At 37.8% G+C, this 20,195-nt stretch overlaps 1 protein-coding gene across 3 annotated transcripts; it reads right to left on the minus strand.

Annotated features, from left to right (window-relative positions):
• Positions 1 to 19,779, minus strand: LOC117434151 (serine/threonine-protein phosphatase 1 regulatory subunit 10-like). Of its 3 annotated transcripts, none has more exons than XM_034056756.3 (18): positions 19,359 to 19,779; positions 10,505 to 10,621; positions 9,975 to 10,061; positions 9,491 to 9,626; positions 9,154 to 9,202; positions 8,731 to 8,826; positions 8,210 to 8,374; positions 8,011 to 8,116; positions 7,700 to 7,806; positions 7,429 to 7,529; positions 6,972 to 7,125; positions 6,556 to 6,720; positions 5,912 to 6,158; positions 5,718 to 5,793; positions 4,952 to 5,152; positions 4,363 to 4,570; positions 3,516 to 3,869; positions 1 to 3,147 (listed from the first exon to the last, which is right to left on the minus strand). In XM_034056756.3, the coding sequence occupies exons 2-18, from the start codon at positions 10,609 to 10,611 to the stop codon at positions 3,038 to 3,040; spliced, it is 2,469 nt and encodes an 822-aa protein (XP_033912647.3). In that variant the 5' UTR covers positions 10,612 to 10,621; positions 19,359 to 19,779; the 3' UTR covers positions 1 to 3,037. The 3 variants fall into 3 exon arrangements, with proteins under 3 accessions (XP_033912647.3, XP_058865314.1, XP_058865315.1); XM_059009331.1 differs by lacking the exon at positions 19,359 to 19,779 and adding an exon at positions 18,330 to 19,348; XM_059009332.1 differs by lacking the exon at positions 19,359 to 19,779 and adding an exon at positions 17,635 to 18,319.
• Positions 19,780 to 20,195: the final 416 nt, after the last annotated feature.

Raw genomic sequence — 20,195 nt, forward strand, 5'->3', positions numbered from 1 at the left:
TAAAGTATCTCCACATTTATTAATAAATGTACAAAATATATACAAAACAATACATTTAAAGACAGAACATCTGGAAAAAATGTCCCACAAGAGACAGTAGCAAGTTTTCACAGAAAACACCTCATAGATCTTCAGCACCTGGTCATAGCCGGAGCCCAGTCGCGTGCCTTTTCAGAAAACAGACTTGGGGTTTTACTTTGTTCAAAAGACAGAATAATACAAACAAAAAGTTAGCAGCCTGTTTCAATATTCCTCTTTTTTTCATTTAGAAACAGAAAACATTGCACATTAAATCTGAAAAAATACACAATACTGATCCTGTGTAGAGAATTCTCTTACCATTTTACAGTTAAGTGAAGCCAGATTTTAGAAATGTGTCGGGCACAGAAAATCACCACAAAGATGTTTAAAAAAAACAAAAACAAAAAAAAAATCAAGACTATTTCCTAGTCTGTGCTAGAAACAGAAGGAGAGATAAAGTAGTAATAAAGTAAAAGTGACACCACTTCACTGCAGAACATTTACATTATCATGCGGCACAGTGATTGTAATGCACTTTACATACTGAACCCCCCCAAAAATTAACCCTGGAAAACATTTAAAGGCTTTTAGCTATCAGCCTAAATATAAACGAAAAGTGAAAATACAAGTATTGTCTCGATATAAATCTTTACTTTTATGATTTAAAAAAAACACTATGTACAAATGATTTATTGCTCAGTTAATGCATCAGTAACATAACGTTTCCTTTATGTAAGCTACAGTACACAGGAATTGCTAATTGATTTTAAGATATTAGAGACATTTTCATAAATAATTTTGGTCCTATGATTTCACTTGTTCAAAGCTCAGTCCAGTTTGCTATTTAAATAATGTTCTGATTAAGTCGCAGAGCTAAACTCCTGTCATCTTACGATCTGTACACTTTACTGATGCATTATGAGGGCAATAAATGGTTTGTATACAGCATATTGATTCTAGGAAAACTTTGGGAAACATTATCTTAACAGACTTGGAAGATGCTGGGAGACCAAGTAGGGTTCAACAAAAAGCATAACCAATTATTCACTGCATCCCAGTAATGCTTAATTCTACATTTTCTAGTCAGTCATTTGATATTGGTTCATGGAAAAACAACCATTTGGCTTTGCATAAAAGTTGCAGTTGTTATCTGAAACAAAGAAGTGCTACACAGCATTATTAGTTTTAAACAGATCAAGGATGGGGTTTTGACTTATTTTGACCCTTCAGCAGTTTTGGTTTTATTGCATGCAGTCATAGAATTGAGAGATAGAGTGAAATATAATGCAGGGGTTGAAACCAATTGTTCTGATCCCTATTCCTCCCATTAACACTGTAAACATGAAGCTGTTCTCAGTTGATCCTAGCTGGCGAACTAAAGAATATGAAAAGCCGGTTCCCTGGTCAGTACTTCACAATTACACTTGAATCATTCAATCCCCTCTCACCCAAGCTGTTTATACGCCCCGACATTGACATTGCGTTCGAGCGACCCTGAACACCAGATTCAACTGGCTTAGTGGTTAAGTTTCACTTGAGAAAAAAATAATAATAATAATCTGACTAATTCAATACAATTGTATATACAAACTATTTACAAAACTTCAAAATGTACACCACACAAAGTGGGTTTTCATCAAAAGAAATGCAAGAATACTTTCAATTGTATGCAATACTGTGGGCCACTTTTTAAATAGCTGGATGGGTACTCCCCATTGCGTCACTGCGCTGTGGTTTAGTAATACCCACCAATCAACCTCAAGACTGGACTACAGAGATGAGGAGCATTACATGGAGTATGTTTTCATCCAGACATCACTTTGACAACTGATAATCTATATGTTAAAAATCCAACTGCACCCTTTTTATCTGCTGAAACTTCAAACACTCCATTTTACATCGGAATAAGACTAAAGAAACTTCAGTTCAGTGGGTCGGATGTGATGGGAAGGTTTTTTCTGTTTTTTTTAACCCTGTGATACACTGCCTCCAGGGTACTGGACACTGAATTACAGTCAATGGTCCAGATGACATCAGAACGCACTTTTTAAAAATTGTTCATAAGATGAGTTTAAAACCTTTCAATTTCATCATCTGAATAGGTTTCCTTTTTAAATACATTATGAATCCATGTGGTTTTCCTTTACACTGGACACACCAGTGGGAAATAAAAAAAAAAAAAAATGTTCAATAGATTTTTGAGGTAAGTTTGAACATTTCTGTCACTTTAGTTTCAAAGACATGCAACAAAAGGCTATCTTGAATATCAGGTCTTCAAAACCAAGGTTGAAGAATCCATTCAAACTAGTTTACATGCCTTTATGTGCAAAGTAACATGTATTTTTGTATGCCTAGATTTTAGTGCTTATACCCTCCTCGTAGTTTTCACTTCCCTGTTACATATGAAGTCAACTGTGTAAATACCTTTACATAAGGCCCCATTTAAAACTCAAGAAACACAAGTTTGAAGTTTGAGGGGCTTTTTGACTAAGACTTTGATACCTCAACATGACATTGCAGTAATGGCTTCAACTGTTATTACTAATTCCCCAACACGGCAAAAGTAATTGTCAAAGTGACTTGGACACAGATATCAGTTTTTTCCGAATGCCCCTTCCCTGCAGACTGAGAACTAGGCAGAGAGAGAGAGAGAGATTGTATTGAATGCAGGTGCTCCACAAAGCGCAGATGAGAAGCAAAACAATTCAAAATGATCTCTTTCTCCTATTCGATTATTAGGAAATAATTTGCTTGATTCATGCATTTCATTTTTAAAATGTTTTTTTGTTTTTCCTTCCAGGAGATAAAACCTATTGGAGACACAATAGGTTATCTGCTACAGCCAGCCAACTAACTAACTTGCTCGCAAGAGGTCCAGGGAAACACAAAACTCCAGACCAAAGGTGGTCAATGGTGTGTTTGTGCCCATCAGTCAGTCTGGATGGAATGATGTTGGTGGCTGCGGTCGCTGGGAGTCAGTCTGAAGGTGGTGAGGCCTGCCCACTCCATTGTCTCATTAGGGCAAGGGGGGCCCGTTCACCCCGGGGTGGTAGAAAGCACAGTTGTTCTCGTAGCGACAGCTGCCCTTCATCATGAAGTGCCGACAGACATCACGGTTCGACATGTCTGAGGAGAGACACACACATAATATTATTATTATTATTATTATTATTATTATTATTAATAATGAATTAGTCATTTAGCAGATTGAGGATGAACTATGCATCAACATTTGCTGCCACAGAGTCACTTGCAATAGGACATCGGTTTTGCGTCTCATCCGAAAGATGGAGCACAAGCTGGTTAAGTGACTTCTCAGGGTCACACACAGTGAGTCAGTAGCTGAGCTGGGACTTGAACCGGAAACCTCCTGGTATCAAGCCCCTTTCTTTAACCACTGGACCACCAAACCTCCTGATTTGTTTGATAAAATATTAACTGTTTTTCGTTACTCGATACTGTAATTAAATAGCTGAAAAGCAGGAAGCTCTTACCTCCCATGTGTGAGTTGTTGGGGCCACCCCGTCTGGGTGGTCCACTGCTCCCTCGACCAGGCCTGCCTCTGAAGCTTGGGTTTTCCCCTCGCCCCCCCCTTCCCCGGTGGAAGGGCCCCCCTCTCATACCATGGGGTCCTCCCCTCATAGGCTCGCCGGGGGGTTTCCAGTACCCGTCTCCTCCACGCTGCTGAGGGGGAGGGGGCCCCATCATTCGGGGGCCTCCTGGGGGTCCACCTGGCCCATTGTGAGGGGGGAAGTGCCCGCCTGGGCCTCCATGTGGGGGGAAGTGAGGTCCATTCTTGGGTCCTGGTGGGAATCCTCCATTCATCCCTGGACCCATCCCTAGCAAACCTGAACCCACCGAAAACAAGACAACACCAGGCGTTATTTTAATCCACAGCTTAAAATAGAAAATCCTAAAATCAACTTTAGGAAACCAACTAGAGCAGTTCTTGTCTCATGAATAATTTGTTCTATACTAACACTACTTCTAGTTTTAGACAGTTCATCAAATGTGGCTTGTTTTCTCTAAGCATTTTTTTCTTCAGCTCACTTAATACCTAATTTCCAGTGCTGATCTTGGAAGAGGAGGAGATTATTTATTTATTTATTTATTTAAGATTTATTTATCCAAAGTGACTTAGAGACTAGGGGGGTGAACTATGCATCAGCAATTTCTGCTGCAGATTCAGAAGAAGGACGGAGCACAAGGAGGTGAAGTGACTTGCTCAGGGTCACACACAGCGAGTCAGTAGTTGAGCTGGGATTTGTACCGGCAACCTCCTGGTATCAAGCCCTTTAACCACTGGACCACCAAACATAGATGGGGTGTGTATCTGCTTACCTGGAGGAGGTCCTTGGGGCGGGTGTTGGTGCTGAATCTGCTGCTGATGCTGCTGCTGCTGCTGCTGCTGATGCTGAGGCTGCTGCTGATGCTGCTGTGGCTGCTGCTGCTGCTGTTGTTGTTGCAGAGACCCCAACAACTTCTTGATCTTGTCTGAGAAGTCAGGCTGTTTGATTAGGTCCTCTGGCTTTTGGTTCCCCTGAGCTCCCTGGAGAAACAATGAGAGATTTAATACAAAGATACACAACTGCATAGGATATGTTGAAATTCATTTGTGAAAACCCTTATTTCTAGATTCTAGGTTTTAATCATGTACAGCTATGGCCAAAGGTTTTGCATCTCACTCTATAGAATTAACTAATTTTGCTTCATAAAGTCAAATGGTGAAGTTTTTGATTACATGATGTTAAATAAAATACATTATGTTCATATAGCTTTTTAATTAATTGTCGCAATACGAAAATTCTAGGTGATGCAAAACTTTTCAGTGTAGCTTACCAAATTAATGTTTTTGCCTTTCCCTGGAATATACTGGTTTAAATGCCCCCTACCCCCACAAGTGTGCAGTGAGTGGTGCATCAGATCTTACCATGATGGTGGATAGTAGCTCCTGTACATTTACAGGGGGAACCACCCCAGAGCCAGGCTGCTGTGGGCTCCTGCTCGCTCCCATGCTGCCCATCAGGTTGGCCAGGACAGTGGGCAGCTTGGCTCCAGACACGTCTGGAGAGTGCGAGGCAGGGGTCGTGTCCATGGGGTCACTGTAGCCATCTTCCATTGTGGAGGAGTCCTGCAGACACAAGCAGACAACACACAACGTCAAAAATTGTACTCAGCTAAGCAATACAGTTACAATCAGGCATCATGTATTTTCTGCTCATTGATAAAATTAGGCTATATACTCTGGCATTTCTTAAGCTAAAATTGGACAAATGGAGAAAAAAAGGAAGATTTATTACTGCCTCTGCAAGAATACAAAATCTTTTCAAATGTATCTATTTGAGCTATCAATGATAGTCACTAAAAACGCTTTATAGAAATGTGTGTGACATTTAGTTTTACTTAGATAGTTTTTAAATGATGTAAATTCATAAATCCAAATATATATATAAGAAAAAGGTAACGTAGGTACAAAGAATTGTGAATAATTGATATATATTTTTTTTTATGTACCTACATTACCTTTTTTTTTTTTTTTTGATTTTGCTCGGTGGTTGTCCTTTGATATGCAACCTCTTCGTTCCCAGGGACATCCTGACATTGTATATATTGTGTGCAAGTATGACATTGGTGTTTTGCACGGAGACACCAGTAACCACAATGGATGTCTGTGGAATACCGCTTTTGAGACTCACCTCGTCCAGGGGGATGAGTTTGGGGGGCAGAGGCTCATAGGACTCAGGGTCGGGCTCGTGGGGGCTGTCTGGCACACTGCAAGATAAACAAACAAGGAGAATCATTTTTCCATACCACTGTATGCAAACTTTTAAACAGCTGAAGTGCGAAACGTTTGTCTGAATGTTTAAGTCAAGCAGCTGTTGAAACATACCTCTCCTTAGACAGGAAGATCTCCTGCAGAATTCCCTTCTCCCTCTCCTGTTGAGTAACTTTCTCCTGGCTGCCGCTGCCCGGCACCACTAGGGTGTGTGGCAAGTCAAGTGGCCACGGGCAGCTCCAGGGAACTTTCTCCTCCATGGCGTCGTGAGAGTGTCTCCGTGCCGACTCGAAGGCCTGCCGGTCCATCATCATCTCTCGCTTCGCAGCCTCGCCAAAGTCCTTGATCTTATTCACGTTCACTGAGGGACAAAAACAGAGAGACAAAGGCACTCAATGTCTTGATCAACCTTCTACCTTCGGCATTCTAACTCATTATTTGTATAACCTGTAAGATGCCCAAACTTTAAACCTTCCACTCCTGCGCATTTTCTCTTTTGAACCATTCCACTTTTACACTAAAACTTGTCAAAAACACCTAATGCAAAGGTAACACAAGACTGCCATCGCATAGCAGTTTCAGATATTTTAAGCTTTAATAGGAGCTTAAGTGAGTGACGCCTAAGCCTCTGGCCCCAAGGATATATTTCATCAACCACAGATGTGTGTTTCAGCCGTTTCAGGCCACTACTATGCAATGAGAACCTTATCTACAAAACCAACACCCTAACCCAACCCACATTCCCAGGGCTCACTCACCCCTCTCTGTCTCATCAAGCTCAAAGAAGAAGTATTCGCGCAGGTGGTTCTCCTCAGCCCATCGCACGTTCTTCTTCTTTTTCCCTTTCTTGGTCAGCTTCACTGTGTCAGCCGCAGCCTTTTCCTCCCCACGTGGCTCAGCCAGCGCATTCGGCTCCTCCGGAGCTGTTGGAAGCACAGAGGGATGAGTCAACAGGGGCCACAAGGCATCTCAGCCATCCACCAGCAAGGAACCATCCACTCGGTTGTGTACAAGTGCGAGCAATGCTGTACTGTACTGTCCCCATCACAGACTACAGGACAACGTTCACAATGGTTTCCATAGCTTTTATTTCATGATTATGCAATGGCAAGTCTTAATGCCAAACTTCCATTTAACGGCAGTGATTTGACCAAAGCTCTTTGCGTTAACTTACCAGTATCCATGTTTTCAGGAACCTCCTCTGCAGGAACTGGGGTGCCCGGCTGCTCCAGTTCCATTGTCTCCACTGAGGCTGTGGGTGAGCTGTCTAGGGACAAGTGCTTCACAGGGCTGGACTCCAGGTTTGGTTTGATATCGAACGGGCAAGACTGAAGAGGAAACAAGACAAGGAATGATGGATGTACGGGTGAGTGCATGGACAGACTGTTCCCTCAATAAACTATTATATGGATCAACTGGGCAGATCCACGTGCCAAAGTCAACCCTCAGTGTCGTAATCCTATAGTAGGTGGCACTGATTATTTTTTTTTGTTATTTATTACTATCGTTGGTTTGGTTAGGGTTTTTTTTTTTTTTAATACATTGCATGTAATACCTTTAGGACAAAGAGATCTCTGACAAATATAGCAAAGAGATCGATCTAAAAGAAATATATCATAAAACTAGCCTACCTTATTGGAAGTTGGAGACACTGCCTTCTTTTTCTTCTTGATCTTGACTCCGGTTACTGGGGCGGAATTCAACGCTTCGAGGAACCCTGGGGATTCGATTGCTGCAAGACAAGAAAGCCAGGAAAGCCATGAGACACCAAATCAGCTTGAGAAGAAGCTGGGATATTCCCCTAGCAAAAGCCCTTCTTTGCTGGAGAGAAATGGGAACGCTGAAGGGTTAAGTGCGCTACTGCTGTGTCAAGTGGGAGTACAGTGGATTAGGTATACTCACGCTGGGCTGGGATGATCTTCACTTTGATCTCCTTGATCATGTTGGGAGTGGTGTTCAGAGGTTTGTACTTCTTCTCTACAGGTTGCATATCAGGTCCCAAACCGGAGCTAGCAACAACAAAACAGCACATTATCTATATTTGACTCTGATTCAGCACCTAAATAACTATATCCACAGAGCTTAAAAAAAAGCTATATCACATATCGTGACTTCTTGGAAGCAAATTCAGCCATTTAAAAAATGTATAATTACATCGAAAAATGTAAATAATCTTGTGACCACAAATGAGCCTGATTGGCTAACAGTCTTACTTTTGTCTCTTGACAGGTGCTGGCTTGATGTTGTATTTGTCGCCTACTTGCATAGGAGGGGGCACCTTTTTAACAGGGACTGGGGTCGGAGTGTCCACTTCCAAACCTGTGAGACATACACAGAAACAGCACTGTTAGAAAGATTCAGAGCACCCGTCCCTCCCGTCACCACAGCCGTTAATAATGCTGCCCTGCTTACCAGTGGACCTGAACTTGGCGTGGCTGGGTGCAGTGGTCCGCTGTACTTTGGGTTTCTCTTTCCTCTTGTCCTCCTCGGCCTTCGCCTCAGCCCCTTTCAGGTCTGGCTTCATCTCTGTTTTTTCTGGAGCCGCTTTCCCCTTCCCTTCCTCTTTCTTCCTCTTGTCTGTTTGTAAAGGAGCCCAATTAAAACACATTAGAATGGTATTGGGGAAGGCGTTTCATTTCAAGTATTTTTTTATTTTATTTTTTTAAATATTGTTCTATTTTGTTAAAAAAAATGAAAGAACCGGCTCAAGTTACAAAGTACAAATTAGCTGTTCAATTCGTGAACAGTCAGTACACATTAATCAAAGAGCTGTAACAAAAATAAGGTTTGCAAATTGTGTGTTCAAAACAGCACATTATACAGTTCTCTAAGAAAAATAAAGTGGAACGTGATCTATTAACCCTCTTGTAAGGAAAATGTTGTGGCAAGAGGCAAAACAGTGCATGAAGAAATGAAGAAAGAAAAATCCAAACCTGAAGGGGCAGAAGCAGCTGCTGCCGCAGCACCGCTCTGGGTTCGAATGATCGCCATCCAGCCTTCAACCAGCACTGAAGCCTGCTTTCGAAGTTCTGCCATTGAGAGAGAGAGAGAGAGAAAAAGAGAGAGTTAATACACAAGGCAAGTGCATACTGGTCTAATGAACAGAGCAGGAAAGAATAGGAGGATTCACCTCTGAAATGTCTCTGCGCTTAGATAAACAAGCCTTCAAGGCTCTAGTGTCACAACAACAAACTAAACACATGCTAGTTGTTTTTTTTTTATATGGAATGTGTGAAAATGTTAAAGAAAAGGCGTAAGTTTGCTTTAATTTAGCTTCATAATTAAACTTCTACATTGCTAAAACAGAAACACCAACAGTAATTCTTGGTTGAAAGCATTCACTTTGCTGGCCTTACCTTCAGGACCTGTCTTGCTTAACTGTTTCACTACTTTGGCTGTGTTGTTCTAGAAAAAAAGGGGAAAGCAAAGTTAGTCAAGTTTGTACATTTTTTTTTAACTTAGTATCTATCACTATTATTGGGGCAATATGCCCATAATCCACTGGCATGCAATACATATTGAAAGACTTTTTTCTGAAAGTGATACTTCCATACTTTCTAAGCTTGATTTTTTTGGAGAGTCAAATATGTATGCTGCACTGTAAACTTTGGGATTTTTTTCCCCACCACAGGCACTACACAACACAAATATTCTTGCTGCAAAAGAGAGAGCTCTCCAAGGCCCCTCCTTTACCTGTTTGAGGTGATCGACCTTCAGTGGCAGGTTCTGCAGAGTTAGCAGGATCAGGTGCAGCAGTGGAGTGTTGTTGGTTGTTTTGGAGTACGTCAGCCAGCTGTTCAACAGCTTGTAACCTCCGATTTTGATAAACCTGGGAAGCAGAAAGAGCACAGTGTTGAACAACAATCTCATACTGCAAGCCACTTCACCTTCTTGTGCTCCGTCCTTCGGATGATGCGCAAAACCAAAGTCCTACTGTAAAGTGACTGAGCAGCAGTTGTGATGCACAGTTCACCCCCTAGTCTCTGTAAGTCGCTTCGGATAAAAGCTAATTGTTTTGTTATTAATTAATAATTAATAACAAAACAATAGAGAGAACTGGTCAGTCCTGGAACCATTCCGGCTTTGTTTAATTGGCCATGCTTGTTTAAAATGGCTGGAGGTGGGAATGCATTGAAAGGTGAGGGAGCAGGTGTGCATCCAGCCCCAGTGTTCTTACCTGTTCAGGATGTCCTGTGATTTTGTCTGCAGTAAAATATTCAGGTAGATGCACCTGCTAACCATCTTTTGGGAAGTTTTCATCAAGCTACAGAAATGAAAAATAGGAAAATAAATGTTTTACACAATGCAAAACTGTTAAATTTGTGTATAAATAAATAATTAAATACTGATAATACTTAAGACTTTTGTAACAAACGAATAATCTGAAACACCAAATAATTAATTACACAAAGTCTAAATATACCAACACAATAACACATTCATGTTTTAATGACTAAACAGCAATATTAACAATCCAACCAACAAACTTTATAGGGAAAATAAATACAGGTCACAAATTAACATATATCATATACTTGTAGCTTAAGGGTGAGTTTACCTTCCCAGTTATACAGTTAATTAAAAACCTTTCAAATCAAAAAAGCTAGAATACAACTGCTCTCTACCGCAACTGACCGATGTAGTGAATATCTCAAGACACGAATCGATCAAAATTACCCAAAAGCATTTGGGTCAAGCAAAACCTACCTAAAGATTTTGGAAACCCCCTCTGAGGACCTGACTTCCCCATCCTTGCCCAGGAAGCAGTCCAGTCCCTTCAGGAGTTCTCTGGGATCCACAGGCCCTGATCCCATGGTGGCAACCCTGAGAAGTGACAAGAGTTTATTAACACCCATGACAAAAATAAAACATGTATTCATGAGCACCGATGTTATTTCAGCGCACCAAACATGTTTAATATAGAAAATAAAATAGATTGCATGGAAAACTACCCTGGGATCTTGTTAGATTGTTTAAAACTCACATTTATTTCCCAGCTTTGCACCAAGGAAATGTTGAAAAAACAGGCAAGTTTAAATAATATAAAATTAGATGAGACTGTCCACCTACTGGATCAGAGAGGGCAAGATCTTTTATTTTTGTATGGTTTAAGCCAGGATGGCCCCATCAAGCACATTTGTTAGCAACAGTACTATTGCTGGCTTTTACTAAATAGACCTTTACCCTAAAGGCATCATTGTCAACTATTTGATATTTATTTTGGAACACTGTTGTTTTTGAAGACGAAAGATTCTGATGTACAATAATAACATGTTTTCTTTATATTGTGCAGTCTTGCAAATATGTGAGCCACGTTTACAATCGTGCAAATGAGAGCCATACAAAAAACAAAAAAAGGTTTGCAAGTACAGAATTCAACCTATGGATCCTAACAAAAGTAATTAATAATTCAATACTACTATTCTTCGAAAGGCCCTCATGATGAATAATACTTGCTCAGTAGATTATCTATGTCTGAAAGAAGGCCGGAGACCCTTATGACATGAATACTAGGGAAGATGTTGTCTAAAGGCATGAAGAGTGGACATTGGTGACAGCAAACTGCTCAGTTTAGCTAATAATAATGAACTATGCTTAATTGTAATAGATTTCTTTTACAGCATGGGTTTAAAAGATATATTCAATGAAATGCAAATATAGGCTTATATGGTCTTCATTTGTTCAGTGATCCGACAGTGACCAATATTCATGTGGTGTATAAAGACTGAATAATTATCTGAACTAATTTTGCATGACTACATTAATGAGACAGGCTTCTCAGGAAATTGGGTTGGATTACATTAATACCCTTTGATATGCTGTATGGTAATCAGCTATTTAGGATTTATGCTGAACAGAGAACACCGAATTATCACTTTTAAGAACTACTGCTTAACTTAATATAGCAGCATTATAGATGTGCGATTCAAATCACTTGATAAAGTCAACCAGTGTATTTTGGGGTGTGCATATGGGATACATATTAATCACTTACCCCTTGTAGAGCTGGTTTAAGTATTAAATGGTTGATTTGAAATGGTCTGTCAATGTTAGCAACAATTTGAGGTTAATTATCCAATTAACCATGGGTTATAATGAAAGACATCAACTGTTTGTCTGTTTGAAAAGCAGAATGTCAAACAGCAGCACAAGACTTGAGTGTTCTCTTTGTAGAAACTGCCTGTCACATAGTTATTACTCAGGACTACAGTTCTATCTATACTGGGTCAGTTACAGACTGCTGGATTCTTGTGTGGAAGGCAGTAAAGTTCAATTAGTTCAGGGGTTTGACTGCTGGGCTAAAGTGTCAAAAGAAGTAGAATCAATGATTTAAGGCGGTCTGGTGTTCAAACCTATTGCCAAAGCATAAAGACACATCAATAGTGTGTTATAGAGTAGCTCAGTGAATTAGTGCATGGCTGAGAAAGATTGATTATTATATATACTAGGCTGTGGTATGGGAGCCAATGCATTTAAACAGTCCTCGGAACATCAGCCCAGTTACCTGCAGAAGTTTGGGGGCTTGAATAGTCCAGAGGTAAAATGTGTTAGTATAGTGTTGAGCAGCAGGTCCCATTCCCTCACAGATTAAAGTGGGACCATTAAACTGTGCTGAATAAAACAAACTCAGCTAGACATGCTGTTTTTTTTTTAACTGGAAAGTGGATTCAGGCCAATGAGCCTTGATACAAAGCCCTATCTGTTAACAGTCATGAGAGATTTACTGACTCATGAAGCTTCAGTTTTGCTTGTGTGTAGTACATCCACCCCTTGGCAGTCAACAGAACAAAAAACTACTGCTACGCACAGAGAACATTAACAGGCAAAAAAAAAAAAATCTAAGTTTGTAACTTAATATACATTAATTTATGAAATATTAATACAATAAAAAGAAACTGAGGTAAAGGTGTAGTTAACATACTAGAGAGTAAAAACGTATGTTTCTATACTTCTGTTGAGATTTAAATATATGCATGAAAACACACACGCATATACACACATATGGTTATATGGTATAACTATTTGCATTGTATTGCATTCAAGTTTAAACCATTTTTGTTTCTAAATATTTGAGTTCTGTATTGATAGTATTAAAACATTAGATTTTCATTTTTCATTTTTTTTTTTTATAAAAATAGCAACAAAAAACTGCAACAGTGCCAGTAAATGTCACATGTTACAAATTACATATTTCTTGAGCGATAACTTCACAACATAAACGGCTTTATATTAATTAAGTACACAGCTTTACTTCAATACAGGATTTATCATGCTTAATGCACACATCTATGAATAGCCCTTAATTGCTGGAGCAGTGCACAAGTATAAAGCCTTTTACGGTTTGGGATACAACAGAACAGACACTCATAGCAGTTAGGGTCCATCTGAAAATAAAACCAAACCCATTATTTACTAAACAGCTTTACAAAAAAAAACACATTACTGCTGTAAAACCTAAACTTAAAAGTCTATAAATCTGAAATTAAGGATACTTTGAAGCTAAGCATACATTCTAAATTGTGTGCATTAAAAACCTTAATTCTTACATTTGCATTACAAATACAGTGTGTCATAAGTACTCAAATACATTTAACCCAGTAATCAGATCATTTCTTTAGTGTAATAAAACTACTGCATTGGTAGTTAACACCATCTGACACAGGTCTTCATCAACAGAGATGAAAAACAATACATTACGTTATTACAATAGTTGTAATTATTAACTTCAGACTTCATAAAAGTATACATTTTGGTATTGCCGGGTTAAATGACAAGGTTCTTATTTACAGTAGGGCTAAAAACAAAAAGGATATCCAAAACACAACAGTACAATGTATGCAGAAAATAACTATCAAGTTACCCTTCTTGCAGCCACTGTATTTTGTTTTCACTAACACACTGACAATAAAATTCCATCTATTTGTAATGCAATAACCCATTTTATCCTGGATCCCCTGTGGTGTTATATTTAGGCTACACAAATCTTTGTTCTTCTGGCATTACAGTTCCAACTATTGGAGCATGAGACAGTTCAGGTTTAAGTTTCCTAATTTTCCTTTTTTTTTCATAAACCTTGGGTATAGTCAGGATAAAATGGGTTCATTTTTTTTTAAGGCTGTACATTTTTAAAACATACAAAAAAAGATATTAGTTAGACATTTTGTTTTTCCTATTATATGTTTTACCACTATATCTTGCATAAAATAAGGATATTCTCTCTTCTACCTACATTGCGAGCTGGAGGAAATGACACACATTTGAATTCTGGCTCCTGTATGTCCATTTTGACTCCTGCCATGCCAGCAGTTGCCAAAATGATATCAAGCATGTCACTTCCTCCTCCCACGAACCACAGCGCTTAAAAAAATAAAGTTCAGTAAAATGCCAAAGACAGAAAATCTGAAAAATACTTATTAGAGAATAAACAACAAAAGTACAGTTGGCTCACTTTTCTATATTAGAACCTATCCAGATGTATTAAGGTCTTCACTCCAAAAAGTGCCAAGGAAAATGGTTAATGAAACAATGCTAAAAAAAGTAAAAATAATACTTTCACAAAAACCTTTGTGTAATAGCCTGTATTTATTGCATGTAGACCAAGCCTATTTAAAAACATAAGACTGGATAAACTTCAGAGGACTCATGCTGATGACGAGAAGATGCCACTTACAGCATGATTAACTACACGAGCAGCCCACAGATACTCTGAACGAACGCAAGCAGAGTCCTTTTATTTCAAGCTGAAAGAAAAAGCGAGGGTCAGCCTGCCTGAAAGCAATGTGACACTTGAGAGTGTAAATGTTCCTCAATTGTCTACCAAAAGACAGAAATCTTAGACAGGCACTGCATGAATAATAAGCTACCAAACAAAACCTGCTACTAATTGACTGAAAGGTCCCTTAGGATTTTCTTCACAATACAGCAGAATGAGCAGTCCAATACACTAAGGTCTTCTTCACAAGTATCCAATTTCACTGCCTTTTCCAGCACGGCTTGAACACATTCCTCCTGCCACAACAAATCCCCAGGGCAGCACCATTAAATAATAATGCTCTTCTACTCATTCTGAAGCGTCCAGGCAAACCTATTACACAAGATGGTTAGGATTACTGAAATCTGACTATCAAAATACTAGAAAGCTGTAAAACTGCATTAATCCAAAAATGAACCCTTTATACAAATCATTTCTGTACTACCAAATCTCACCACACACTAAACTTTGCTCTACACTGCTTCACCTATCCAAAGAATAGTCCCTGTCTGACTACACTATAGTTACAGTTTCAGATCAGCTCTACTGGACCTACACACAGTTCCACACGATGCCTCTATTCTAATACACATGCCCGAATCAAATCACTGTGTCACAACAATCCACATATGCAATACTGCAGGTAGTTATAACAGCAGCCCCAAAACAATCTCCCCAGCTTTTATTTTCATTAACTACATTTTCACATCACTGATTCTGAGAGAAAATAAAGTGACAACCACCTAGTACCAGATATTTAGTTCTGCTAAAGATAAACCTGCAAATTGCAAATGCAAAACACAAAGCGTATTTTTAAACAGTAACTACAAAACAAGAATTGTTCCCATAAAAAAAAAGCACTTGTCAATGTCTTTAAAGTTAAACTTCATTTTAGTACAACTAAATATTATCATTTAAAAACCAAGCTTACTTTTTATATTTGACTGCAGGCCTAGTGTGCCACAGGTACATGTCACTAAATGACTAAAGTAATTTCCTGAATGTTGAAACTAAACTGAGTTTAGAGAACACACTCCTTCAGTCAGAAAACATATATATATATTTTTTACCACTAACAGTAACAGAGTGTTTGCTGTGGGGTGGTAGTACCCAAAGTAACAATCAAAGTTGTTTTTTATAAGTACTGATATTTTAAGTTGTTGCTTCTTTAAATGAGTGGTAATGCCTTTCCATTAGAGCTGATAACTCAATATATCTGACCCGGTTTTACTCTAGTACTAACTGGATTTTATAAACAGAGGCTGCACTTTTCTTTTTATTATTAAGAGGCCATGCTGTTGGCGCTATGTTTCATCACAATTAAATGCAAAGTTCTCTCTGCCTCTCTATATATTTAATGCCATTACCACACTTCACACTTGAAACTAGGATATTTAAAAGATGACTGAACTGAACTCGATTTGGGGATAAAAAGATCACAAAAATAGAAGCTACTACCTTCATTTCTCTATGCACCCCTTGCTGAAGTTTGTTAGGATTAAAGATGTGCTTTTTAAAAATAATAAAATTCAGTCCCTAGGAATTCTTTTTTGGGACACTGAAATACTGATATTTTAGATACAATTATTTTAAGTAACATTACAAAAACATAAGTTTAAACTGAAATATTAAATTTCTAACCTGTATTTGTATAAAATGTGCCTTGCCAAACATTGTGATGCTGTTAGGATTGTTACAATTGATAAAAATGACAAACCTGAGGGACGGTACTGAAAAGGTTGTATGTAGGCTACAGATAATATGAATATCAACTTTGGTTTCTTTATTTTCCAAACATTATTATTTCAAGCCTATCATCAAGTACGACAACTATAATGAGTTTAAATAATATATATATTAAAAAATCAACATTTTATTAAAGAAATAAATAACACATGGGTGGCAAATTACCAGTAGTCAAAATATAAAGTTAGGAAATACAGTTGAGAAATCTATATAATAATAATAATAATAATAATAAATCCTAAATACCAAAACTGAGCTCAATTTATAGTTATAAGTCGCATAATTACTTACAACATAGTTGTAAACATTAGATATGTTGCGTTGATCAATAAAAACGAATTACCTTCATTTAAATGAGTATGTTGTGTGTTACAATGATTTCTAAATCCAAGTTATCAAATATGATACATGTATTACACTCACCTCAGTTCACTGGATAAACTGACACCTTGGGTTTATAACTAATATCTAAAAGAAAACCTTGCTATAAAATAGAAATACAAGTTTAACCATTGCTGCTGTTGTATTTATACATTACTTGAATTATTATTGCATAGTATCGAAATTTCACTTGGCTTTGTGTAAACTGGAAGTACACGTTGTAATGTGCCATCTAGAGGCACAGACTGGTAATAAAGAAACAAAATGCTACCACACGACTTGGAGGCGTTATTGATACTCTTGCTACTATGAAAAACACGCTGAACTGGGAGAAAATGACACAGAACACATGCATTTACTTGTGTTAATTCACTGAAATCGTATTATAAAACACGTGTGCAGCTAGCTGCTAGGTCTGTTAGAAATCAGATATATCAATACTTTTGCGTAAGTTATTTCTTTTCTGCTTTCTTTTGCGGAAAATGCATTACATATTTTAAGTCTTAGTTCTCTGTACTAGACATGTTAAATTAAACTGCTGCAGTAATTTGCAATTTTATATGTAAAAAAATATATATATACTATTTGTTATTTTTTTACGCTCAAATTACAATTCAAATCACAAAACTTACTTTAATTTCAACATGTTTAGCATATTAAAACGGTAACATGCATATTACATTATCTCATGACTAAAATGTCAAGTTAAAAAGAATTAAAAGAAATATTAACCTGCTCGGCAAGTATTTGAAATGTACGCTAATGCCATTTTAATGACTTTCTGCTAATAGACTGCCATTCTGCATGCATGTTTATATTTGACTGTAATATTACTCTATTGTCAACGGGAAGTAGGCTACAGAATTATGAGCAAGACACAAATACAATTACATTATTAGTCAGTGGTTTAAAAACGGTGTGAAATGTATAATTAGTACCAGAAAGTTGTTTGTCTTACCAGTTATAATGTAGCTGTGACTCTCTTTGAAGAACTTAAAATGTGAAGATTCAATTCTCCCCCCTAAATTCCAACTCAATGCTTAACAATCCTAAACATTACATGGGGAACTAAAGAGGTATTGGGATCGTACAACATACAATATAAACGTGGGAAACAATAACGAATATATACATAACATTACTGCAATGCTAAACCTAACCAAGTCCAGTGATAGCATTGTGTTTCTCTATTTCTAGCTGGAAGGGAACTAATTACACTCTGTCCATTACTTATTTCAGCTTTGATTTACAGAAATGCATTTTAAGAAGGCCACAGATTTAATTTAAAACACAGTAAAAGGACTGCCATGGGGGGCCCCTCTCACCCCATATGACATCAGTGTACCTCTTAAAACAAACACACACACAAAACTGTTCTCACTGGACAAAAAAAAAAAAAAAATCACATGATGGTAATTAATTCTCATTCTGCATATACATTTCAAATATTGTGAGTCGTGTAAGATCAATTGAAGTCTGATAATTAAGTCTGCGTGCATGAGCATACATACACACCTACTAAGTGTTTAACAGGTTCATGTGTGGACTTACATCGGGTATGTAAATAAACACACACACACTGTAATAAGATATCCCTATCAGTAAGTGACCTGGATACATGGGTTAAAAAAAAACTGTACAAAAATGTCCTACATTGTCATTAGGATCACACAAAAAGTCAATGCTCAAAAGTGCCACCTTCCCCAACGTTTCGGTATGTCATTTTTTACGTTCTACTTTATCTTGTCTATCCAGACAGGCGTGGTTCGCCACGTTGATGAGGACAGTTGAGCCCCGCCTAGTTTATGTGACGCAACTACTCCCTTCCCGCCCATCTCTCTGCAGCGGGAGAAAGAAGGACGAAGCAGCGGCCATTTTGTGGTCACAACATGTCCGTGAAAAAAATATCTATCTATATAAAAAGTATTAAAACATATACTCTAGCCCCCCCGCTTCGCTATCCTGTATGGAAGGTTAGTTTAAACGTTGTAAAAATTCGTCCACACACCCCATCTCTAAAAGAAACTGGAGGTAATCCTAAAAATCCAAAGAAACAAAAAGCACAACAAAAAAAAAAAAGACAACTCGTCCGCCATTTTGTAGAACAAAGTCCTGACAATGAAAAAAATTCGTTATTATTGTACATCAACGATTCTCGTCTCCTTTTCACTTACTTTCTGCAACCTTTATAATCAGATTGCTATATATTTATTTTTACCCTGGGGAGTAATTTATAGAACATTAAACATTTGTTACCGCTACTTATACAATTGTCATGTTGGTACATTTTTTTTTTACCGGTTTACACTACAGTCCTGATCCTTTTCCTACATTTTGAAAGCAATCTTTATGTACAGATTGCACTGCCCGAACCTGACCTTCCTGTTTTTTTGTGGAAATGAAGACATTCGACGACTGAAAACAAAAATCCTCCCTAACGCCCTGCAATCTTTATGTACAGATTGCTCATAAAAGACTAACTTTGCTCAAAACGCAATTTGTCTCACACACAAAGAATCGGAGCTTTATCCACCAGCACCGCTATCTGTTGTATGTGAGCTCATTTAAGCTGAAAAAAATAACTTATCTTTCCACTGCAATCGTTTTTTAAAAATATATAAAAAATTTACCTAAAAATCGTTTAAAATTTGGCTTCAAATTTGTTTGAAAAGCGACACTTACTATCAGAAACTTTCTCCTCAGCGCCTCGGATTTTAGAATTGTGCTTCAGATATACACACAATTATTACTTTTTTTTTTTTTTAGAACAGTTTCAGAGAAAAAACTGCCATGTTTCATATAACAAGCAAATTTTTTATGGCTGAAAATGTTGTTTTTGTTATGGGCGGGTTAATTTATGCTGGTTTCCTTCTGGCACAAAAAGATCGTCAAAATGTCCGTCACTGGGAGAAAAAACGAGTGAACAAAAGGTATTTTTTGTTTCTCTTCAAACTGCGTCCTCGCTACTGTTTTCTTCCCTCAAAAGCACAACCTGAAATAAGAAAAAAAGGGTAAAGAATAGATTAGTTTATATTACTAAAAACGAATTTAGAGACAAAACATTTTCTCTTTGTGTGTGTGTATTTTACAAATTGCGTAAATAAATTTAAATAATGCTGTCACATAATCAACCAACTTACCTCAAAGAAATTCCAGGAATGGTCGGTTGGGCGAGGGGCTCCGGTTTTTATACCCCTGACGTCATTGTCATCCCATCCAGCACCGGACATGCGCAGTTACCATAGAGATAGTCACGAGGGCAGAGCCCACCTCCCCCAACGGCTGCTTTTGTTACGTGACTTTTTACAGTAATAATTTAAAGGGCCAGTGTCCAAAGTACAAGGTTGAAGTGAACATTTTTCTTAAAAAATAAAATAATTATACACGCACTTACAAGAAACTATTTAAAACAACAACTTAACTACTGAAAGCTTTTACTTATTGCTCGATTTAACTAAATATTTTAATTTGTTACATATTTATATAATTATTTTTTTTCATATTTGAAGCTGATATTAA

Source organism: Acipenser ruthenus, chromosome 38, assembly GCF_902713425.1.
Source record: "Acipenser ruthenus chromosome 38, fAciRut3.2 maternal haplotype, whole genome shotgun sequence".
Classification (NCBI taxonomy): domain Eukaryota; kingdom Metazoa; phylum Chordata; class Actinopteri; order Acipenseriformes; family Acipenseridae; genus Acipenser; species Acipenser ruthenus.